Below are 22,428 nucleotides of genomic sequence, written 5' to 3'. Positions count from 1 at the left end.
CCCCGCCAGAGAGAGAGGGGCCGCGACTCCCGGGGGTCACTTTGGGAATTGTGTCTGATTGCAGCCTGTGTGGTGAAGTATGAAGTACGTTATCAAGGAGGCGTGCAGACTGCTCCGGAGGGGGGGCCGCAGCCAGGGCCGGGCTGCAGAGAGGAAACAACACAACGCTCAACAATAAAAAGCAAAAGCAGCACATGCTGATGGGGGGAAATATTTTGACTCTCAAATCACTGAATGTCTGTCTCCCGAGGAGGGAAATGGTTCTTGCCTGAGAGTTGAAACCCATCGTTTGCCGGAGCTGTTGGAGTTCTGATAAGATGTGGACACAAACGCTTTCTTTTAGAAATACAGCATTTTAAAAAATAAACCATGGTTAGATTCCCTGCAGCTGCGGCGGCTACATATAACGAATCGTTTCCGTTAACGAATTCCACTTTTCGTTCGGAGGAGATTTCGTCCAATTACGTGGCTTCCACACCTTGTGATTAGATTGTTTCATACCTATTATCAGCCTATGTTTCTGGATGTTGGCTCAGTGTTGTTAACTGTGTAACTTACGTGCTGAGGTGTGTAAATGTAATGAGGATGGTGCTCGATAACAGTGGGAAACTTCACGTTCAGCAGTAGTCTGGCTCTGTGCCTCCACATGTGAAATCCTGCATTTAACACATCATCCATTTTTTAAATAATGTGGAATTCAAAAAAACCCAAAAACCTCAGAACAGGATGAGTCACCACAGCCTGAAAGAAAGAAGAACTTCTCACTCTCGCAGCCACAGATTCATTAGCCAATCAGCGCTGAGCTCTGTTGGGGCATCAGCTGTGATGCTCTGATGTGGAACATGGAAAAAAACCCACATGAGAATTTCATGTGATCTTGAAATCAGGTTATATTTGAAATTGTATCATTTTCCACCACTTTTTTGGATTGTTGATATTAGTTTTTGTCGTAGTTTAATCTTGGACGGTGTTTTTAATAACACTGTCAGTTTTTCTGTACGTGCAGACCTTGTGTGCGTCACTGCTCTGTCTTGTGAAAACTAAAATATGTTATAACCTTGCACTCTATGTAACAAAGACCACAATGGTCTATTCATGAAACTTGTGTCCACAAATTAGAGTTCATGGGCTTTTGCTTTGAATTATTACAGGATGACTTTTAGTTCGACCGGCGGCGACATAAACTCCTCATCACTCAGTCGTGTCCCAAAGCAGCAAAAGGTCAAAGAAACATCTTAATATTTAAAAGTCTTTGTGACACAAAACACATTTTTTCCATTATAATAAACAAGCCTAATGCCTTTTGCTTCAGCTCCCACCTTCACTGAGCTCAATGTTCCCATTAAGCTCTGCAGTAACACCGACAGCCCCGTTTTAAAATTCTGTCTCATACGCTCATCTTGCACTTTGACCGTTTTATTTTTACCTCGGCCAAGGAGGCTATTTTCACCCTTGTCCGCGGTTTTGTTTATCAGCAGGATTACGCTGAAACTACTCAACAGATTTCCTTGAAACTTGATGGAAGGATGGGACGTGGGCCAAGAAAGGAAAACATTAGGGTTTTGGCACAGATGTGGGGGAAAAGGTGCACATCCAGGGTTTTATTATTATTTTTTTAATCACATTCTTTGACATTGCGAGATGCGATAGGAATCTTTTGACATTTTCCGCCATAGTCCCAAGGATATAATTCATCGATCTTGATGAAAAAGAAAAAGTCTGGCCCATCTCGGCGAGTGATATCTATGTGTGAAATTTGGATGCGGCGAGATTGAATTTAAGGGGGACTGTGGGGCCTTGGCGGGGGAAATGAACCCGACCAAGTGCCATTCTAGTTTGGCTTTGTTTTGATGGATGGGTTATGATGGCTGCCTGAGCATGAAGAAATGCAATTCATGACCACCTCCCTGCTCCCACTAGGACGTGTGGTTTAATGAAAATATCCCTTATTTGGTGGGAATCCAAACAAAAGCCCCGGCTCGCTCTCCCACTTCACGAGCCACGGAGTAGAACATTCCACGCAGATGTTGCTTTTGATTGTTGTGATGCACGGATGATTTCAAACCCAAATCATTATGCACAGAAATAATGACAAAGGAATAACACCAGACACTCCGGCGCATGATGGGGCTTATGCTCTGTTCCATTAAATGTTGGAGGGGGTTCGCTCCCTGCTGGTCGGGTGTAATCACAGCATTAGTATGTTGCAGAGATTCGGCTCAGATATGACGGAAGAATCTGGTGAAATATTGCAGCGTGTCTGATTCGATTTAACCCCCCCCCCAAGAAATGTCTGTTTTCCACCAAAATAGAAACGTGCAGTTTATGTCAGTGCGAGTTTAAACCAAACGGCCTTTTCATTTAATGCATCTGCAGCTTATTCTGACATTATTAAGTTAAAAAAGTGCAAATGTATTCACCAGAAACTGTGAAACATGACAAGTTAATTGTTCATTTGTGCCGACGCAATGTCAGCCACTGCCTGAGAAGTCTTTGAAGTCCAACTTGTAATTTCAACTTGATCTGCCCCCTTTTTTTATTCCACCATTCTACTGGGAAGCAGCCATTTGCATTCCTCTGAACACTCCTGGCAGATAGCATCACCGCTGACGGAACGTGTGATGGGGAATACGGGGAATGCTCCGGGCGATTCCAGTCCCTGAATCCGCATCTCGGCGCGGCCTCGCTTTCATCGTACACACAACGGTTGAACATCAGAGAGGAGTGAGAGAACGGCTCGGCGCCGTGCAGGGCTGCACACGGCGCGTATGGCACAAATCACCGGGAGTGGGATGCTTTTATTTCACGGCGTGGAGTAAGACATAACCCCCCCTTGCAAATTACAACAGCGGGGGGAAGCACGTGAGATAACGGGGCTTTGATGCCGTGCCGTGCTCAACGCCGCTAACAGACGTCCATCGGCAAGAATCCAGAACAGATCCAAGGCCCAGGAATGATCTTCCTGTGGCTTCAAAGCAACGTGTGCATGAACAACGACGTGTATCCGTGCTCGATGGATTCCTGGTGCATCACAACACATACACAGGTTTGATGTCCAGGGGGAATTTAATGATGCAGGTGAAGCCGATATTAAAGGTGAAATACCAGCGACCGTCTTTTTCCTGCTAAACCTCTTTCGTCCTCGGTTCTGAGCTCTCGAAGAAAATCACTGCGAGGTTTCACTCTAAAAAGTGATTTTCTTTCTTTCTGTGTAATGCTCTTTCGAAAGGTGTCATTCAGAGACGAGGGGAACGTTTCCAAATGATATTCACCAAACCAGCGGATTTAACATTTTTCTCATAAATGAAATGCAGATGTTTAAACTGTCGCATTCCAGTTAAACTCTCCGATTCAAACGCTTTTTCTTTCTACTTGGAACAATTTGTTTTAAAATCTTGAAACTACTAAATACCAACATATAAACACATTTAAAAAAAACTGATTATCTTATGTAAAACGCACTGGGTTGATTTGTTAAAAAGAATCTGATGTGTCCTTCACTTTCAGAAATCCTGTCTCCTAGAAATAGTTTTTAAACTGCTTGTTTGTGACGTAGTAAAATAATTGCTGCTGATTTATGTAAATTTTTCCATTTTGTGCTTTGCCAAATATTGATTAACAATCATGTGTCGTCAGTATCACACACATGAGACGTACAGCGTCTATAGACCACACATAAAAATGTATTTTATTTAGTGTATTAACAAACTGTATTATACATTTTATAGACAGTGTTTTTATAACTTTTGTTTCACAAACAACAGCATTATAAAAATAAAAGCACATGTAACATATATTGTTATGATAACGGTGTCGTGGTTTCTCCGCAGATCTGGAATAGCACAGCATCTATTTGTTCACCTTGTTTATTTCAGTTTATTTCTTACAAAATGTTTACTAGAGTTTAAAAAAAGTTGTGAGTTTTTTTTGTTGAATGAAAAGCTGAGAAAAACAATGAAGGTGTCCGTCACGTGCCGGCTTTAAAAGAGAGGTCCATGATATTTTGCACCTGGAAAATAAACGTGAACTAAATCAATCAAAAAGGAGAAAACAAAACGTGCTGGTGTCGAGATGGTCGTGATTACATTGCTCGGATAATACGTCATCTGCAAAAAAGCTATTGTATTTGAGTTTATGAGAGTGATTCAAGATTTGTGCAATATACAAACGTCAGCACGTTGGCGACACATCAGTGATGGCAGAGCTTTAGATTTATACTGTCGACTGTCAAAGTTATTATTTCATCAGGAGAGAAGGGGAGGGGGGGGAAAAAGAAAGCTACGAGGCAAGTTTGGTGAAATCCTCCTTAATTCTACGATGTTGTACAAATTTATACGAAAAAGCTGACGTGAGAATCTCGAACGCACTCTTGAGATTCATGACAACAACAAAAATGTCACCCAGATGTCCCCTGTACGGCTCCAGAATTGCTCTTAGCCATCATCAGGCGTGTGTGATAACTGCTCCGCCATCTGTGCAGCTGGCCCGCTGCCCACTTATTAGCTACATAATTTGGTTGTTTCGTATTCCATGGAGTTGGGCTGCTTGGCAGCGAATATCTGCAGTGCCGCCTGGATCCTGGCAACGTCCGTGGTGGACAGTTTGAGCCGGTGCCGGAGCAGACAGGAGAACAGGTCCAGAGGCTGAGCTCCGGGTGGGGAGAGCCTGTTGACCCGATCCCGGATCTCCAGCAGCTGCAGCAGGGCCGAGTCCTGCGATCCCTGAGTGTACGGGTAGTCCAGCTGTAGGATCAGGTCCTGGATCGCCTCCGGGTCAAAGTGCATGCTGTAGCCGTACACCTGGATGCTGTTGATCTTCATGTAGCCCAGGTTCCGCCCCGGCTCCAGGTACTCCAACGGTTCGTAATACACTGTCCCGTTTCCGCTCGGCGAGGGGCCCCTGATCCGGCTCCGTAGGTAAAAGTGGACAGTCTCAAAAAATGTTTTCCACTTGTTGCCCAAAGTCAAAGTCCAATTGTAACAGTCGTAGGGAAAGTCTAATTTAGTCCTCTCCCAGTCTGGGTAGTTGTTCTGGTCAATGGGCATGATCCAGCTCTCCGAGTGGCTCCCCCCAAACGGGTTGATGTAGACCGACAGCAAGGGGTCCAGGGTGCTGTTCTTGGTAAGGCAGATCTGTAGAGACATCCCCAAGAGCATGTGGACATGGTTGGACTTGTATTTGTTACTCTTCAGCGTCAGCAGCATCCGCTTCCTCCACGACGGGTCGAACCAGTTGTTCAGCCTGACGTCGTTGCTGACAAAGATCCCGTGGATGCCGATGCGGTTGTCGCGTTTCTGCAGCAGGTAGCGCAGCTCCAGGTCCTGCAGGTCCGTCTCGAAGCCGATGTAGTGGTCGGTGGAGTCGGGCACCTCGTTGCGGCACGCGCCCTGACTCAGCATGTAGCCCTGGTTGCAGGTGGCGCAGCGCGAGCGGTTCTCGTAGGAGCAGGACGCGCAGGAGGTGCCCTCGCCCACCGTGCAGGGGATGACGCCCTGGCAGGGCGGGTGCTCGTAGGGACACGAGCAGCTGCGCGTCTCCTCCAGGTACGAGCCGATGTGGTTGTTCTCGCTGCAGTACATGATGGAGAGGATGTAGTGCAGCCAGTAGCTGAAGGGCCTGCAACAGAGAGAAGGTTGAATTTACTGTCAAGATAAATACATTTATAAAACATATGTGGGAAGCAATGAGGACGTTTTAAGGCAATCGACAAATATATTTGGGATTGAATAAGAAATAGACACAATTAGATCCAATAAAATAACCATTTATCCACGTTTTTAGGGGCATATACATAAATCTGTCTGAATGAATGTGACTCAGGTCAACGATCTATACACTGAAGGGGTGAGGGTCGTCCAAAAGCTCTGTATCCCTTCACATTATCCAGAGATTCTCCAGTGGGGGGGGGGGGGTCCCGACCCTCATGGGAGAAATACAAATTGAAAAAATCCATTTACTATAAAAGTACATAGTCTGCACTCGTAGTTGTGCTTTAGTGTGTATGTTATTGAGTGTGTTTGTGAGAGTCATGATCTGTGTGCACGGGAATTAAAAAAGACCACTTGTGAAATTGGATTCTGCGGCACAGTGGCGACTCGGGGGGGGGGGGGGGGGGGGGGGAGAAAGAAGTCACAACTCATTCGCTCCTAAAGTGAGAAAACACTCCTAAGTGTTTAATCCTGAAGTTAAGATTTAGTGCAGAAGAAGAGAGCTGCATTACGCACTCGGTGCCGCCAGAGACCCAAACCAGTCCGACAGCAGTGGGTTACGAGGGGGGGGGGACGTCTGATTCTACTGGTGGGTCGTGATTTCAAAGAAGTCAAGGTATAAACAATCCCATAACATCTCAATTAAATCGTATTAGAGAGGAGAACCTGTCCAGATGTTTGGTTTCAGCCTGAAAAACGTCACCGAGCTCATTCTCTCCATCAGATGATTGAAAGTGTCTCATGATGTCCACTTTAAACCAAAAGCAATAACAAACATCTAATGATCTAGCATTTAAAGTAAAACCCCACTACCTTTAAGTGGGAAGCTAATAAGTCCACTAGTTTCTGTCCTCATAGAACATCTGATTATAAAAACATTACAATCTGTGTTTCTGATACACGATTCAAATTTGGGAGTTTGTGACTGGGACTGTGAAAGCAGCAATTGTTTAAAAAAATTAAATATGTATTCTGACAAACCAGGAGTAAATCAGCATTCCTGTTTGTGCCGAGAGGAGCAGATGGACTGGATGACAGGAATATAATGTGATAAATCAGCCTTTCACCTTCTTTGTTTCACATCTGTCACGTCTCTGAATCCGCTCTTTGTTCCCTGGCACTTAGCGGTGTTGCTATTACGGCCGTGTGCGACTGCTAAATTAATTTTGGGGGGGGAAACACTGGTGCATGTATAAGCAATTTACATTTAAAAAACATATTTCTGAGGGAGAAAAGGAAACAAATATCTGTCCAAACAGTTGTTTGACTGAATAAAAGCTGCGTAATATGTGCAGCATAGAGGATTTCAACCTAAATGATCGTCAGGCAGGTTTATTTCCACTTCCACAGATTAAAATAGCAGCTTTAGAGCAAATCAAAATAAAGTGGCGACCTCGGTACATCCTCTGAAAGGACCAAGTTCCATTTATACACAGGGACAAATACAGTTTGTTCCCTAATGTCCCATAAATGACAAATGTTGAACGCCAGCTTTTGTGGTTTGTTTCCAAAGCAGAATGGATGAATTCATTCATTTAAAAAACAGCAACAATAAGAACAAATACAAATAAAATCCTTTCATACAACATCATGTGTAAAAAAATCTCCTCAACTCGGAAGATGAAGACTCTGATACTGTGGATATGAAGCTTAATGGTAAATTAACTCTATTTCTATGGCACTTTAGTCTTAACGAGCACTTTACAGTTGACATTGGCCCATTTACATTCACACAGCTCCTCTATGTCTAGTGCTTTGTCTCAGTCGTGCGTTCACGGTGTAGAAGAAGCCAAGGATGGTTCTAATCCATCCTCCAGTTCCGTAATGTACCAGGAAGGTTTCTTTGCCAACCGCCGAAAAAAACAATTATATGAATAAGAAGACGTGGATTTAATTCTAAGACTGGGAGCGCAGCTGTCAGGAGCAATTTGCAGAGTGGACGAGCCAGGAATCAAACACCCGACCCTCGGATTAGTTCATTAGCTCATATGCAAAGTTCATATGGCTGAAAAGGATCTGCTCCAAAAGGTCATTGGATTGGGTTTTGTAGTTTTTGTTTTCAAACACATGCAGGTGAAAACAAATTTGGCCGAGTTGACGAGACACATTTCAAAGACTGTAAAGGAAACAGGCACAGAAATGCCAGAGCTACTGTGATGATGTGCTCTGAAGATGATGGTGAACCTGTGTTCATGCTGCAGAGGAGAGACACCTGCGTCAAGTGACAATTTCAAACGCAGCTGCACATTATACTTAAGCATTTACTGCTTTAATGTTGGCACACATCATAAATAATTGTCAGTTTGTTATGCAGCGTGAAAAAACAGGAGAAAATTGCAGGAATGTGTTTCATTCTGCCGAAGAATGAGCTAATTACACCTTTTAATGTGCAGAAGGAAAAAAAGAGCCACTGTCTTAAACTGTGGGGGGGGGGTTTCCACTCACATGTGTGCACTCAGACGCTCTAACGACATCACAGCGAGCGCGAGAGTCGCATCATGACGCGCAGGAAGAGAAAAGAGCAAAAAGACATTTTCCCTCAAATCAGCCGAGTTTGAAACACGGAGACAATTTGTGGAAACGCAGCCGATGTGTTGTGTTAACTCCGAGGAGTCGCCGGGTGGAGTCGGCCGTGCAGAGCTCATCTGCAGAGCGGCGGCTGTGCACAGCGAGGGAAGGGGGAAGCTGCCGCGGTACGCCATCATGAAGCGCGGGCGTGTCAGCAGGACGTGTAAACTGTCACGGAGACGCAGTGTGAAGTGCAGGCCAGAGAGAAGCCGGGTGTTCGCGCCGGCAATCTGTTCATCGTCTGTCAGCTCATTTCACACGGATCAACGCAAACACAACTTCCTCCTGCCGACGCCGATTCACTTCTCACTCCTGAGCAAAAACTTTTATTTCCCCCTGTGGGATATGCACTTCAGTTTTTTTTTTTTTTTTTTCACATTAAAAGTGTTTTATTCACTTGGCGAAGCGGGAAAAAAAACCAGCAGATCTCCATCAGTGATGTTCTGACACCTCTTCTCTTCTCTGCAGCTGGAAAAGAAACACACTGTCCTCATCTCCATGTTCCTGAAACTTATAAAAGAAAAGTCCAAAAATGGATTTTCACTGTGTCAAGTAATAAAGTACGATATATTTTTCTGTTTGCCTTTTCTTCATCTGACAAAGACCGCGACGCTTCAGTCAAATGAATAATGGAGCGAAGATGCATCAGGATGAATATCGTCTTTTTATAAAGAGCAAAGAAAGAAACTAATCCTTAGTGAACTAGGTCATTTACACACAAGGGCCTGAGGAAACATGTTGTGGAAATGGAGGAAATCATTGTTCTTTTCAGTCAAGAACAAGAAAAGTTTGCATTTAAATGAGAAAATGAGATATTATATCCCACACTGAAGTTTTGATAAAGAGGAAAAAGTGCAATATTCCGGTTGAGAGGAGCCTGAACGTTCAGCTTTGAAGCGTCACACTCTTCCCTCAGATCCTTAGAGAGCAGCAGGTTAAATCACAGCAGGATGCAAACCTCCCACTTTAAGTATTTGCTTTCATCACTGCTACGATATCGTATCACTGTGTTTACGTCTCTCTCCCAAATTTGCCCCAGATTCTGCTCAAGCTCAAGTGCTGAGGAAGATTAAATATTAGATTCTGCGCCTGCGGTGCTGCGCGTGTGAATCTGTCTTGTTTTACACTGAAAGACATTTCTCCTCCGTTACTTTCAATATCATTTTTAGCCCTGGATTTGTAATTTGCACGTCTTCTGAGGCAGAGATAGATTATGGTTATGTCTTCTTTAACAGTATCGTTTATCTTTTTATTTTGTTTTTATTGTCTATATAGTTGTGCAGCATCTTTGCCGAACCAGGTTCAGATCCCATTTCAGCCGGGATCCTTTGCATGTTGTCCCTGTGTCTGAGTGGGTTTTCTCAAGGCTCCTCCCACAGTCCAAAGACATGAGGGTGATTAGTGCTATAAACAATGAATGGGTGGATTCTTTTAAAATGTTGGGATCTTACTTATGATCTGGAAGGAGATTTCCTAAAGCCGTTTATTACGTGTGAAACTTTTGTGCCACTGCAAGTTCTTTAATTTAGTATTTTCTGAGACTACAGATCCCATCACCTGATTTATGAGGAGCAGAGAAAAGCTGCAGCTAAAACTATAAGTTGAAAAGATGAGACTCAGAAGTGTAAATGGATATTGATTTCATATCTGGACCCAGGAGGAGCTGGAGAGTGTGGCTGGACAGAGGAACATCTGCAATACTTGGTCGACTACTTCCTCCTCAATCCGAGCAGAAGCTGAAGTTCTTCGACCTTCACCGACTAACTCACGATGTCTGAAAGTCACAGGCACCGATCTACTTGAACTCCATCATGGTTCCTCGATGGTGGAGCGAGGAACCAAATACTATCAGATCAGCATCCCTCTCCATGTTCGAGAGCCTGAAGACTCATCTCTCCAGAGAGCAACTATTCTCCAAACACCCCAACGAGAGGGACCCAGCATGACCCAGGGAAGAACCAGTTCAATTTCCGTGCAGATCTGCATTAGGGGATGGATCCATGAATTCTTTAACATTGCACGATGGGGAGTTTTTCAACATTTTCATTGATTTCTCAGAGAACGATTTATGGATCTTAATGAAAAGTGCAGATCTAGTGAATATAAATGTTCCTAAAGGGACTGTTTCCACTATTCTGAGTTCCACTGCTGTTGAACAGATGGACTTTCTTACCTCCAGGTCTCAAACTATACTGACGCTATAGTGTCGTCCTCCAGTTGTGAGTCACTTTGGATAAAAGCGAGTTTAAATGTAAATGCATCGCAGCTTAATGAACTTCCTAATGTGTCTTTTAATGTGCCTCTCTCTCTCTCTCTCTCTCTCTCTTTGAGTGTCTCTCTCTCGCTCTCTCCCCCTCCCTCCCTCTCCGGCTGTTTGCATCTGATTTTTACACCACACATTAGATTTCAGTTTCACAGAGGTCATTCAGCAACGAGCCTTTTGTGTGTTTTCATCCTCTCCTCCTATATTCCGTGCCCTTCTTGCATCAAACCCGTAACTTCAGCTCACCCCCCCCCCCGTTTAACAATCAAAATCTCTCTCTGAAGCCAGAAAATCGTCGCAGCTCGAAGGTTAACAATACATATCGTACGGTCTAATAAGATTTTGCGGGTGACTGATGAAATACTGGCACGGAGAATAGTAAGCTATACCTTTTTGAATCGCCGTGGATGATGTTCCCTCATTTAATTAACAGGAAGTGAGGGTGGGCGGGAGACGAGGGGGACTGAGGCTGCGGCTCGAAATCGCAGAGGACGAGCGATCCTCACCTGAAACGACTCCTAAAATAAATGTGGCTGCATCAGCTGCGCCGGCCTAATCACACTCCTCCTTCAGAAGCTTTGGAGTCTGTGTGCACGACGTGACTTGAGTTTTTTTTTTTGCGAGAGAAAGACAAAAATAGATTGAGTGAGCTGCGGAGAAGGAGGAGGAGGAGGAGGAGGAGGAGGAGGAGGAGGAGGAGGGGAAACTTTTCCTCTCCGTCTACGATTTCCATCGCGGGCTCGTTAAACAACGTTAAAGAAATCTCCCAAACTTAGCATATTCCTGTAAAACACTGCAAACTTTAATTTCACAGGCGGATAGCTTTGATTTCCTGGACGTAAAGGAGGCCGGGGGGGCTGGGTGGGTGCGGCCAAGTCATCAGACACTAAAGCTCACTCCAGTTGAATATCAAAGCCGAGGTACACTGTGTTATTAGTACAATGCCGAGTTCAGGGGGGTAACAAACACGCAGACTGGGCATGTACGTACACGCTCCCAGGTTTCCACAGAAAGGTCAGCAGGAATACGTATCAGCTTCTCACCTCTCCCTCAGCATGATAATCCTGGGCTGCGTCCGACACCTCTTGCTCAGGGTGAAGAGCTTGTTGACGATGCGCCGCGCCTTGCTCAGCAGCTGCTGGGCGTTGAGCTCCAGCTGCTTGTAGCGCTGGTGAACGCTGGGCTCCGTCGTCCAGAAGTACTGGATGGCCGACGTGTTCAGGGCGTAGAACGTGGGGAGCTTCCGAACGAAGGTCTGGAACTCCTCTGGGAAGGCAGGAGAGGAAGAGGGATGAGTGAGGGACAAACTTTCTCCTTCTCCGGTGCAAGTTAAACCATCAAGCACATACACATGAATTCAGTTTACAACCAAAATACACAATAACTTGTCAAAACAAGAACAAAAGTATTGTGGGATCATGAAAATCTACCTGATGCAACTCAGGTGCAAATCCTGTTCAAATGTATGGTGTTTTAAAAAAGGCTTATCTATAGAAATGAGTCGTTTAAAACAAACCACAGATTCTGCGGATCCGATGGAAAGAGGAAAGCAGTTCCAAAGGTTTAGGAGCAGAAATCTCTGGATTTCAGATCAGAACAGGAAACAGATAACCGGCCACTGGCAGAAGAGCGTCGAGGCCGGTCACTTGAATAAACGCCTCTTAATCAGGAGCCAGGAGTCCATTAAAGGGGCCGACCTCCCTAATGAAACAATCAGTTCCTAACACAACGACTTCTGTCTCATCCGAATTGAGATTGAGGACATTTTTAGACATCTAATTAGTCAGATTTGCAATATTTGGCTAATTTAGTCCGAGCAAAAGCAAGAGAATCACTTTGCACCGGACATATGGGCTGAAATGCCACAGGAAGAAACTGGAAGTGATGCTTCTTGATGCAAATACGAAGATGTACGTTTTATTCCTTTCTTTAATAAAGGTTTGTTTATAAGAAGCAGGATGGACACGGAACACAGAGGATAATATCCATCTGAAGTCTGAAGTCCCTCCGAGCTGCACACACACACAATACACAGATTACATTTCCAAGGCTTTCAATAACAATGTCATCATCATCATCGTCCTAATCTTGATTGGTTGAATGGAAAATCGATGCATATGCAACGCTGATGAGAAACTGGCCGAGCGACTGTTTGTAATTAGTTGACGTTATCTTGATAATACAGCGTCTGATTAGAAAACCAATTATGTGTCAATGGCTTCCCTGGTGATTATGCAAGGTGTATTACATGTTCCTGTGAAATTAATAACTTGATTAAACAGCTTGTGTTCAAATATATTAAAGGGTATTTGGGGGTCTTTGCATGGCCTACTTTTTTAAATGAGAGATATTCTCCTGAGGAGACACACGCAGCCTCCGTGTTTATCCCTCTGATTCCACCTCACATAAAAAGAGTTTTGCTTCCTGATAAATGCATTTGTTTTATAAAAATTAAAATGTTAAAACAACCAGGTCTGTTGTTCTGTATTTGTTTTGCTCATGGCAGCAAATTTAACGAATATATTCAAAATTAATAAATTGTTCTTGATCAGTCCATTTGTTCCTCAAGCTGTAAATATTCATGAAAATAAGTTACGAATGCAAACATATTTTTTTTTGCAATAATTATAACTAGTATTTTTGATTTTCATTTGTCCAAAAGGCTTAAATATCGCAGCCAATATTAAAATGAAAATATTCACAGCAACATAGTATTTGTGGGATAAACTTCAAATAAACATCTCACCCAAAGCAACACTGTGGCTCAGGGACATATTTTTAAATATCTTTTGAACAAAGCTCACACAGATAATAACTACTTGTGTGATCAGTTGATTTGAAGGTAATTGTTGACGAACAATAAGAACAATTATAGTTTTTAACTGTGTTTTTAAGATGTTCTGTTTGCAGCCCCCGATGTGTCCTTTCATTCTTTGTCTGGTTTATGGCAGAAGCGGTGGCGCCACAGTTATTGTTACCATGGTCACAGTTTGCCTCTTTACCCTGGTTACACATGTGGGCAGAGACCATCTTGAAAATGTCCATCAAAAGCATAATTTAACATGTGATCTGAGTCGATTGCAGCTTTTTCCGATTTGCCGTCTGGACCCAGTGAGACCTGTCGGTTCCCCGCGGGCTCAGGTTGGGTCTCTACGCTCTCATCTACTGTATCTTTATTAATAATCAAGCTCAAGAGACATGTGCAGGAAATGAATTAAGACAAAGGGCTTGAACAACGTCCTCCCCTCCTCTGCCCTATTTATCCCGACACCTCTCCAGTAAACAGACGTCGCATCTTCAGAGACTTCTCCGGTGAAATTGAGGCTCAAATAAATAATAAAAAGATATTGGTAATTCAAAAACCAGTAGACAAAACAATAAGGTGCAAACTGCAGGTTTCTGCTGAACCAGACAGTTATTTTATCACCAAGACAACGATAGCTCATCCCTGGACACCCACTCTCTACCCACCATTATTATCTTGTCAGCCACCGAATCCAGGAAGGAAACTGAGCTCCCCCCCCTTTTTTTTTGCAGTATGATTTTAAAAATAGCAGGTATGGTCAGATTTGGGGAGGAGGACAGTTACAGCTCGGACATTATTAAAAACAACAAGATTGGGGTTGAAGGGTAATGAGGTGCATTGAATTTGGTCTTTTGCAGAATGATTGAAGTTATAAATAATGAATGTCTTCGTAAATCAGTCTCATCTGTTACACGATGACAATATATAATTATGAATATGGGCATTATTAGTCCAACGGAACCTGTACGACGCAGAGGAGAAACCTTTTATAATTAAGATCCTGATCCAGGTTTCCTCACAGGAAACCTTAAAACACTCAGTGTCGGGTCGAAAGCAAATCATGTCCACCACCAGCCGACTGTGAGACCTCATTTAAAAACAGTCCTGATTATTAATCTCTCTGCTGTTACGTATTAAAATCAATTCTACAAGTGGATCCGTGGGGGATTTTTTTAAGAGAACTTACTTATTTTTCCTTATTTAAAGCAGCGCTGCGGCCGCGGTTCTCGGGGCACCTCGCCGCTTGAGCTATCGCCAGCTGGGCGCGCTAATCAAGTTGCCCTCGGTACAGAAGCTTGTAGCCGGTAATAAGAATCTCAGCCAGCGAGGTGCATGGAGAGCAGCTTCAGGCAGGGGGCTGGGAAATGACTGAAGCTGCGAGATGCCCTCAGAGCCGGTGGATGCAGCTCACGCCTTCACTTAATGTGGAGGGATGTTCTAAAATACAATATTGCTAATGGTCAGCACGGGCGCCGCACATAATAAACCCCCCTTGAAACAGAAAGGCTCGTGTGAACTCGTGTTTTCATCTTCGCACCGTGAGCACAATGGTCGGCTGATGTGCCCGTTTCTGCCACGTTACCCGGGCCGACATTAAATTGGGTCAGCTAATAAAAAAGAAATAAATAAAACAGCTTTCAAGTGGAGCTGCAGGAAAGTATTAAATTGCAGGTTACATCACCGGCTGCAGCCGCGGCAGCTCGTTCCTCCTCCTGTGATGGAGTGGGGGGGAAACCGTCCTTTGATTGAATCACTGCTGACCCAGTCACATTAGAGTAAATACTGCCCTTTCGTTTTGCGGACACTGAAATTTTTGCACCGTGCAATTCCACCCCCCCCCCCCCCCCCTCGCAGAGACGAGCTGGGACGGCAGGGGAAAGGTATCTGTCTGCTGCGAGGAGAGGACGCCTGCTTGTTTCTGACAACGCACGCTGCGAGATGACAGATGTTGAGAGGTTTTGCTCGGCGCTTTCCACAGAGTCAGCGCTGGTCTGTACTGTCTCTGGCTGCTTTTTAGGCCACCGAGGAGGGGGGGGGATGCTGCCAATCAATAAGCAGGGCTGCTTCTCGGGCCGTATTGGATTCACAAGGTTTTTTTTTTGCACCACTCGTGTTTAAAGTGCCTCCAATTTGTCAAACTTTTAATTTGGCAAATTGTCCAGCGAACGTTTTGAGCGTCTCGACGGTTCATCAAGTGTATTTGCAGATATTTTTTTGCAGTTTCGCAGTTTATATGATGATACCGTAAAAAACAAACAATAGATTTATTTTATCCACTTACTGGTGCGGCTGCAGTTTGGTTTGTGACTGTTTGGTAGGTTTTACATAAAAAATATGTAAAAGGAGCTTTAGGTTTATGAGACGGTTTCATATTTTGTTTTCTGTGTTAGAATTTATGCTATAACCACATGTAACTGTGGGACTTTTGGGAAAAGAAAGCAAGCAAATCAATGTCATTTCAGTTAATAAGGGTGAGATGCTCTTCTGTTGTTTTTGTATATTTCTGCAAGATGCCTCTTTAAAAGTTGCTCCTCCGTGTCCTGATGAATTCCCATTACAGTGATTGGATGCAATTGTCCCTTGTTTTCATGGCCCCCTCTGTCATTGTTCTCTTCGCCCGTCGGCTTCTCCATAACAACGGGCTGTAATTTGCCGTCACACTCGTCAAATGGGCACAAAGAGAGAAAAAAAACACACTGACCTGACTCCTCAAAGTCTTGGTTTGCCACGTTCCAGGAATCTCGGATTTGCAGTAAACTGGCTTCCATGGCCCTCAGGTCCCCCTCGGGGCAGTTGCACTGTGGGTAGTTTGCGGCGCACTGGCACCAGCAGTCGTTGTCCCGGCACACGAACTGGCCCTCCTCATTGCAGCCGATGTAGCTGAGAGCCGCCTGCACGAACCTGGCCCTCAGATACTGCGGCAGCACGGCCTGCAGGCCTGAGGCGGGGGACAGACACACGGATGAATGAGGACGGAGCTCGAGGTACTTCAGAAAATGTGTTGAGATGTGCTGTTGAACGCTACATCTGCAAAATCACAGTTTCTTTGCCACGTTAGACATATGCTCTGCGTCACATGCAATAAGCTGAGATTCGCTTAAAGTTTTATTTTTACAGCGCAGTTCTGCTTCTTTTGTTCCAAATCATTACTGTCTGGGATTCACTTCACAACTCCGCAAGCATGCGTGGCAAGAAAAAAAGGGAAAGAAGAAGAAGCGGAAGAGTGATTGAAGCCAAATTCGTTCTGACACTCTTGCGCTGCAGTTATAAGCTTGCCAGAGAACAGACACTGTGACAATTCCATCAGAAATTGGGGGAGTTCAATTATGGATGGCCAACCTTGCAAATGAATCTTGTTTTCGGGGCTCTGAACCAAAACGGAGCTGACAGAGTCGAGGTTGTCATAGTTACTGCATCCGAGAGGGCCCGTCCTTGTTTCGGTCACCTTAAGGGAGGAGAACAGAGGCACAAAACAATAATCCATACTGAGAAAGATGCCACTGATGTCATTAAATAAACAGGGGGAGAGATAAAAAGGGAAAAAAGAAAGGAGCACGCGGTGAAACGTCACTGCAGGATAAGATGAACAACACCCTTTCCTGTTCACAACGTGCTCTCCGGAGAAACAAAACACATCACGCATTATTTAGACTTCTCCGTGGTGCAAATCATATTTAGGATAATGACTCTGTGAGCTAGTGGGCTGGAAATTGAGTTTGCGATAAGGATCCCCGGAGAAAAGCATAATGAGTAAGTTGCGGTGTCATCTGTCAAATTCCTCTCTGCGTTGTGTTTACCCATTACGATGCCCACCGACGCACACAAACACATAACATCCATTGTGATGCCGGTGTACGCGTGTCCTACTCAATTATAGACGTACCTGGGGTTTCGTGTAATTGCCTGATGCAAACTTTTACATGGAGGTAATATTGTAAACAGGACTTCAAAAGGCTGGAATGTGATCGGAGAGTTGGCGACAAAATCATCGCTCAATACGACTCGTTCTACAAATGAAGCTTTATTACCACTCTGCGGTTTCCTGCCCCTGCCAACCAGTGCAGCTTCAGTCTTTTTCACTGGTTCTCCTGACCTTTGACCCCTGAGGTCTGTTAATCTTTGAGGGCAAAATTTGAAGAAGTTCCTTAAGTACAGACTTGAGTTACGTTCAAACCTGTTTGGAGAGGTCACTGCGACCTTGACCTTTTGAAAACATGAATCTAAGTCAGTTTATTCCGTGTGTCTAAGTGAACATGAGTCTCTCAAGGTGTTGTCAAGATACGATATCCACCCAACCTTTGTTTTACAAAATATCTCCGTCCAGACTAGAACACAAAAAATGATTACAAATGCACAAACAAGCATGCCGGGCCAGTAGGTGGCGATAACGTCCACATCGATGATCCATCAAACATTTCGAGCCCTTTCTTCTTTGTCTTAGTAACTTCAAAACAATATTAGCTCATAGTTTCTCTTCTTATGTCTTTGATTGAAGTTATTTGTCATCTGTTTTCTCTCTAGCCTGAGAGCAGATATTCACAAAGCAGCTAGTGGACAAAGGTTGTTTTGTATAACCAGAGAGTGGGCGGGGCCGTGGATTCAGGGATGAGCAACAGGCCACACCTCCCTCTCTCTCTCTCTCTCTCTCTCCCTCCCTCTCCCTCTCTCTCTCTCTCTCTCTCTCTCCCTCTCTCTCTCTCTCTCTCTCTCTCTCTCTCGCTCTCTCTCTCTCTCTCCTCTCAGACTCCTGCACCACCAGGACTTTTTCTACTTTAAACTTCAGCCCGTGTCAACACTGTCTCAAGCTCGAGGCGTTTTCAGATTTTGCTCAGTTTCCCCCCCGGAGCCATGAACATCAACTTTTCTCAGAGATGCAGCCGCACTTTCCCAGACCTGTGAGCTGGAGCTGCTGAAAACTCACCGACATCCAGTTGGCCAGATAAATAATCCAGTTAATTCTCATTGACGTGTCGTGGATCTTTGAATTTAACGCGTTATTCCCTTGTAAAAAAGAACTTGAACTGCATTTTTATTGATTCACTGTTATACAACCAAACATTAACTCTGAAACAATTGGAGGATTCATTTTTCTGGTCCTGGATGAAGTTACCTTCAATAAAAAGTGCTGTGTTATTTTAACAAGACAAAGAGTCTGTGACCAGCGGACGTGTGGGACTGAGCAGTGGAGCTTCGAGCTGAATGCAAACACACCAGCATGGATTTATTAACTGTTGTTCCCTCTGGCTGCCACACGGGGTGTCGGCCCTCAGCCACTGACCCACATCCACCACAGAAAACAACACAAACCGTGGAGTTTACCATTAACATAAAGACACAGTCACAACACAACTGCAACACACACTGAACTCCCCGGCCGATTGGCAGCAGGAGATTGACTGCACCTCATTGAGGGCCGATCGGGTAACAAGTGGGTGGAGCTACAGAGGAGACACCCCGGGCACAAATACATTATAAATATAATAATAATAAATTAAATATTCGTCATCGTTTGCTCTGTTTGTGCAACAGACTTCCAGGTAAAGTGTTTTCTCGTCTGGAGGCTGATTCAGAGGTTTCATCCAATCAGCAGCAACATGTATATAAACTCGCCTGTTTTTAAAAAAGGCAGTACAATGGACAGTACAACCTGAAAAACACTTCCTGTCAAATTACAGTAGAAAGTACGTTTAGTTATTTTACAGATTTCTTTAAACGCAGTTTTGCAAATTCAAATACATACATTCAGCAATAATTTGATATTCAAGACCATCAAGCGGTTAAATAATCCTTCAAGTTTCCATTGTATTACTTTTGAGGTTAATATTTTCAATAAAAGTAATTTACTGTATTTTTAAAGCATTTAAACATAGAATAAAACAATAAACCCTTTTTGGACCTCTAGCTGTGAGCATTGCAAATGAAGCTTCCGTGTAAATTCAGTAAAAACTTTCTCTCTGTCACTCGTTTTATTCTCTGTCACTCTCCACCTCCTCTAATGAGCTGACTTGGATGTTTACAGTAAACCAATCACATTTTGATTCTGTGTTCCTCTTCGCTGTCAGCTGTCATTTCAGTGATTGGCTGGAACCCTCCTCCTCCTCCTCCTCCTCCTCCTCCTCCTCCTCCTCCTCCTCAGTCACTTCCAGTCTGAGTCCGCTCAATCAGATCGTCCCTAACAACCGTCGCTAGCGTTCAGTCCCCAGCTGAGGTGTCCTATACCGTGCGGCCACGCCCCCTTTCTAGTTCTAGTTTTTTTAATTACTTTCATTCACCAATAAGTGCATCTACATAGACATAGATAGGGATACACTGTAGATAGGTAGCAGGACACAGTGTGCGGAGGAAGAGACAAACAAACAAAACAAAAAATACATATTTCCGTTCCGTTCTAGAGATCTATAGATGCGTCTCCTCCTACATTCGGGTGTTGAACGCACCCCTTTTTTATGTTTACATAAATCAAATTAAATGTCTGAACGCAGCCAAGAAGACAAACAGAGAACGTACAGCAACATACAGCGCTGACATAATGGTTATTTTCTAATCAGCGGAACACAAATCTCTATTAAATATATGTGATGTGAGCTCACACTGATTTCTTCAATCACGACCAATCAAGCCGCCCTCTTCTCCCGCTCCCCTGCGCTTCTCAAAATGGCTGTTTGACAATTTAGCGACGGAGCGAACGCTGCCGAGCAGGTTTTTACCACAACAGCTCCCAGAGGAGGCTGATGTGGCTGCATGTGTGGGAGGGGTAACGTCTCCGCCAGAGGATAATTGACACTCCGAGTCAGTTGCTGAGCGTTGGAGGACTGCGGGCTCGAGGAGAGAGAACACATTTGGTTAGTTTCAGTTTTCTCGCATCCCAGGAGAACTCTTGAACAAATCTAGGAAATGGTTCACTGACACAAATTGGAGGCGCCAAACAAATTGGCAGAAAACTGTTGGTTTAGCTCCGAGGGAGGGTCATCAACCAGCAAGTCCTCAGAGGATACGGCCAACTTTGTTATCCGCTCGCCACGGATCACTACGGCGTTTTTGTATATCTGACGATCTGTCACAGAACAGCTATGTGTTCATAATTAGCAATGAAAACTGGACGGTTTACGCCAAATACGACGGCTGTGATCCACAAAGGCACTGGAGACTAGATGAGTGTGTTTGATTTCCACACCCACAGCTTTCTAATTCAGTTTTATTCACCTTCAACTACGTGGGAGTCCGAGAAAATCACATCAGTGCACAACGTAGATTTGTTTATAAAGATGGACGACTTGACAGCTCCACACAAATGACGCCAAAACATCCTCATTGTCCCCAAGTGGCTGCAGTCATGAACCTCGCCTCCTCCATGTTTGCAAACGGGACATCATGGGCCAAAGTAAAAAACTCAAAGTAGAAATAATTTCTTCCAAAGATTGTTTCTGTTGTTTTATCTAGTTCTTATCACTGTGTTTGCAATGTGTTGATTCTCCCAGTAATCAGTCATTTGCTGCTATATAAACAGGTTGAAATGATTGACAGCTGAGACTCGTGATTGGTGCTTGACACCACAGCTCCGCCCCATGATCACAACTGCACAGACTCTGCCTCCAGGTGGCGCCAGAAGCACAAGAAGCAACATGTTTTGAAAAGTGGAGGAAGTGGAACTGGGACGATCTGGTCACTTTTCCCGCCCTTACAGCCGTCGACTAGCAACCGAGCTACAGACGATTAAAAACATTGAAAAGATGATTTTCTGTTCAGATGTGTGAATGAATGACTGAATCATGGGATAAGTCGGGCCAGGAGGGATCCACCCGGTGGCGCCTCCGTTGCTCGGGGGTGGAATGACACATTTGGAGAAGCCTTCAAATTGGGACAATCTAGGACGCAGCCCCCGAATCGAGACACAGCTATGAAGACAATGTCCATGTGTTTTCAGCTCACTTTATGGAATATTTGAGGAAATATGGGAGGAAGAGGAAGAACAAAATCAGATTATGTCCTTTTATTTGTGCTGTGTGACTGCAGGTAGTCAAATTCATTCAAATTCAGAGATTTGTACTTTTCAGTTTGACGAAATCCCCTTTCCCATCATGTAAAATGTAGATTTTATGCCAGGGTCTGATGTAAAATGTTATCTTAATGGCAGCAAACGTAACAGACGGCAGAAGATGAGATAATAACATCTTGTATAACATCTGTTTTTTTGATTGGATTTATTTATGGTGTGTTTTTAATCAGATCTCCTCCCGAGTGCCAGGACGACGCGGTTCTCTGGGACAAATGAAGCTTTTGAAGCCGCTCAGGCAAAACCATCCAAAGCTTCCGCCCGAGCCAAATGTGTTGACTCCTATTATCAGCTGGGTGATGTATTAAAAGTCACCGCTGGCCTACTTCCAAAGTACATTCAGCCTTCTGCATGTATTATGAATAAAAAAGTTGTCATTCAGTGTGTGGGTTGACAATAACACAATAACACAAAGTAAAACCACACAGCTCGTTCTGTGGAGAGTGCTTCCGTTTGCTGAGGCCATTAATCTGCTGCGAATCACAGACGGATGCATTAAGGTGAATTCCAGGTAACTGACAGTAATGCGAGGACACTGATTGCACTGAATGTATTCTCTGTTTACATTTAATTAACGTGGCCCTTCTTCTTCTGGCCAAACTCAGCCCGTGCAGCTTTGTAAAACAATTAAGTATTTTGGATATTTTCCCAACTCGTTCATTTAGAAGAAAAAAGAAAAGACCTTGGGTTGTTGCTGTGCTTTGGGAAATAGTTTCTGGGCTGAGACTTAAAGTGAGTTTCTGGGCTTCGCTTCATGCAAACTTTATTCCTCACTGTACTCTGCACTTGAGAGGAAGTGTGAGGTGGCTTCCAGCATCCAGCACGAGTGCCTCCATTATCCTGCGACTTCCACTAAGAGAAGAGTCAAACCTTGGAAGTGAACTTCTTTGAATCTCCGGCTGTTGATTTTATCGCGACCGTCAGAAAAGTTTTTCATTAAAAAAACGGGCCAAGATGAGACTTCCGGTGTCATGGCGGAGTGAGGACGTCTTCTGGAAACTCTCCTCACCTATTTCATATTTTATTTGTT

The 22,428-nt window shown here is 44.2% G+C and overlaps 1 protein-coding gene across 3 annotated transcripts in view; it reads right to left on the bottom strand.

Annotated features, from left to right (window-relative positions):
• Window positions 1-3,670: 3,670 nt before the first annotated feature.
• Window positions 3,671-22,428, bottom strand: part of brinp3a.1 (bone morphogenetic protein/retinoic acid inducible neural-specific 3a, tandem duplicate 1) — a 53,828-nt gene continuing 35,070 nt past the window's right edge. For 2 of the 3 annotated variants that reach the window (XM_034583329.1, XM_034583331.1), the window contains exons 5-8: window positions 16,685-16,790; window positions 16,047-16,283; window positions 11,583-11,805; window positions 3,671-5,616 (exon numbers count right to left, since the gene is read on the bottom strand). In XM_034583329.1, coding sequence (XP_034439220.1) covers window positions 4,500-5,616; window positions 11,583-11,805; window positions 16,047-16,283; window positions 16,685-16,790 — 1,683 coding nt within the window. In that variant the 3' untranslated portion in view covers window positions 3,671-4,499. The remainder of the gene's footprint in view (window positions 5,617-11,582; window positions 11,806-16,046; window positions 16,284-16,684; window positions 16,791-22,428) is intronic. The other variant, XM_034583330.1, reaches the window with a different exon arrangement.

This window comes from Hippoglossus hippoglossus, chromosome 4, assembly GCF_009819705.1.
Source record: "Hippoglossus hippoglossus isolate fHipHip1 chromosome 4, fHipHip1.pri, whole genome shotgun sequence".
NCBI lineage: Eukaryota > Metazoa > Chordata > Actinopteri > Pleuronectiformes > Pleuronectidae > Hippoglossus > Hippoglossus hippoglossus.
The sequence above is the reverse complement of the archived record's forward strand: the minus strand, read 5'-3'. Positions and strand labels throughout refer to the sequence as shown.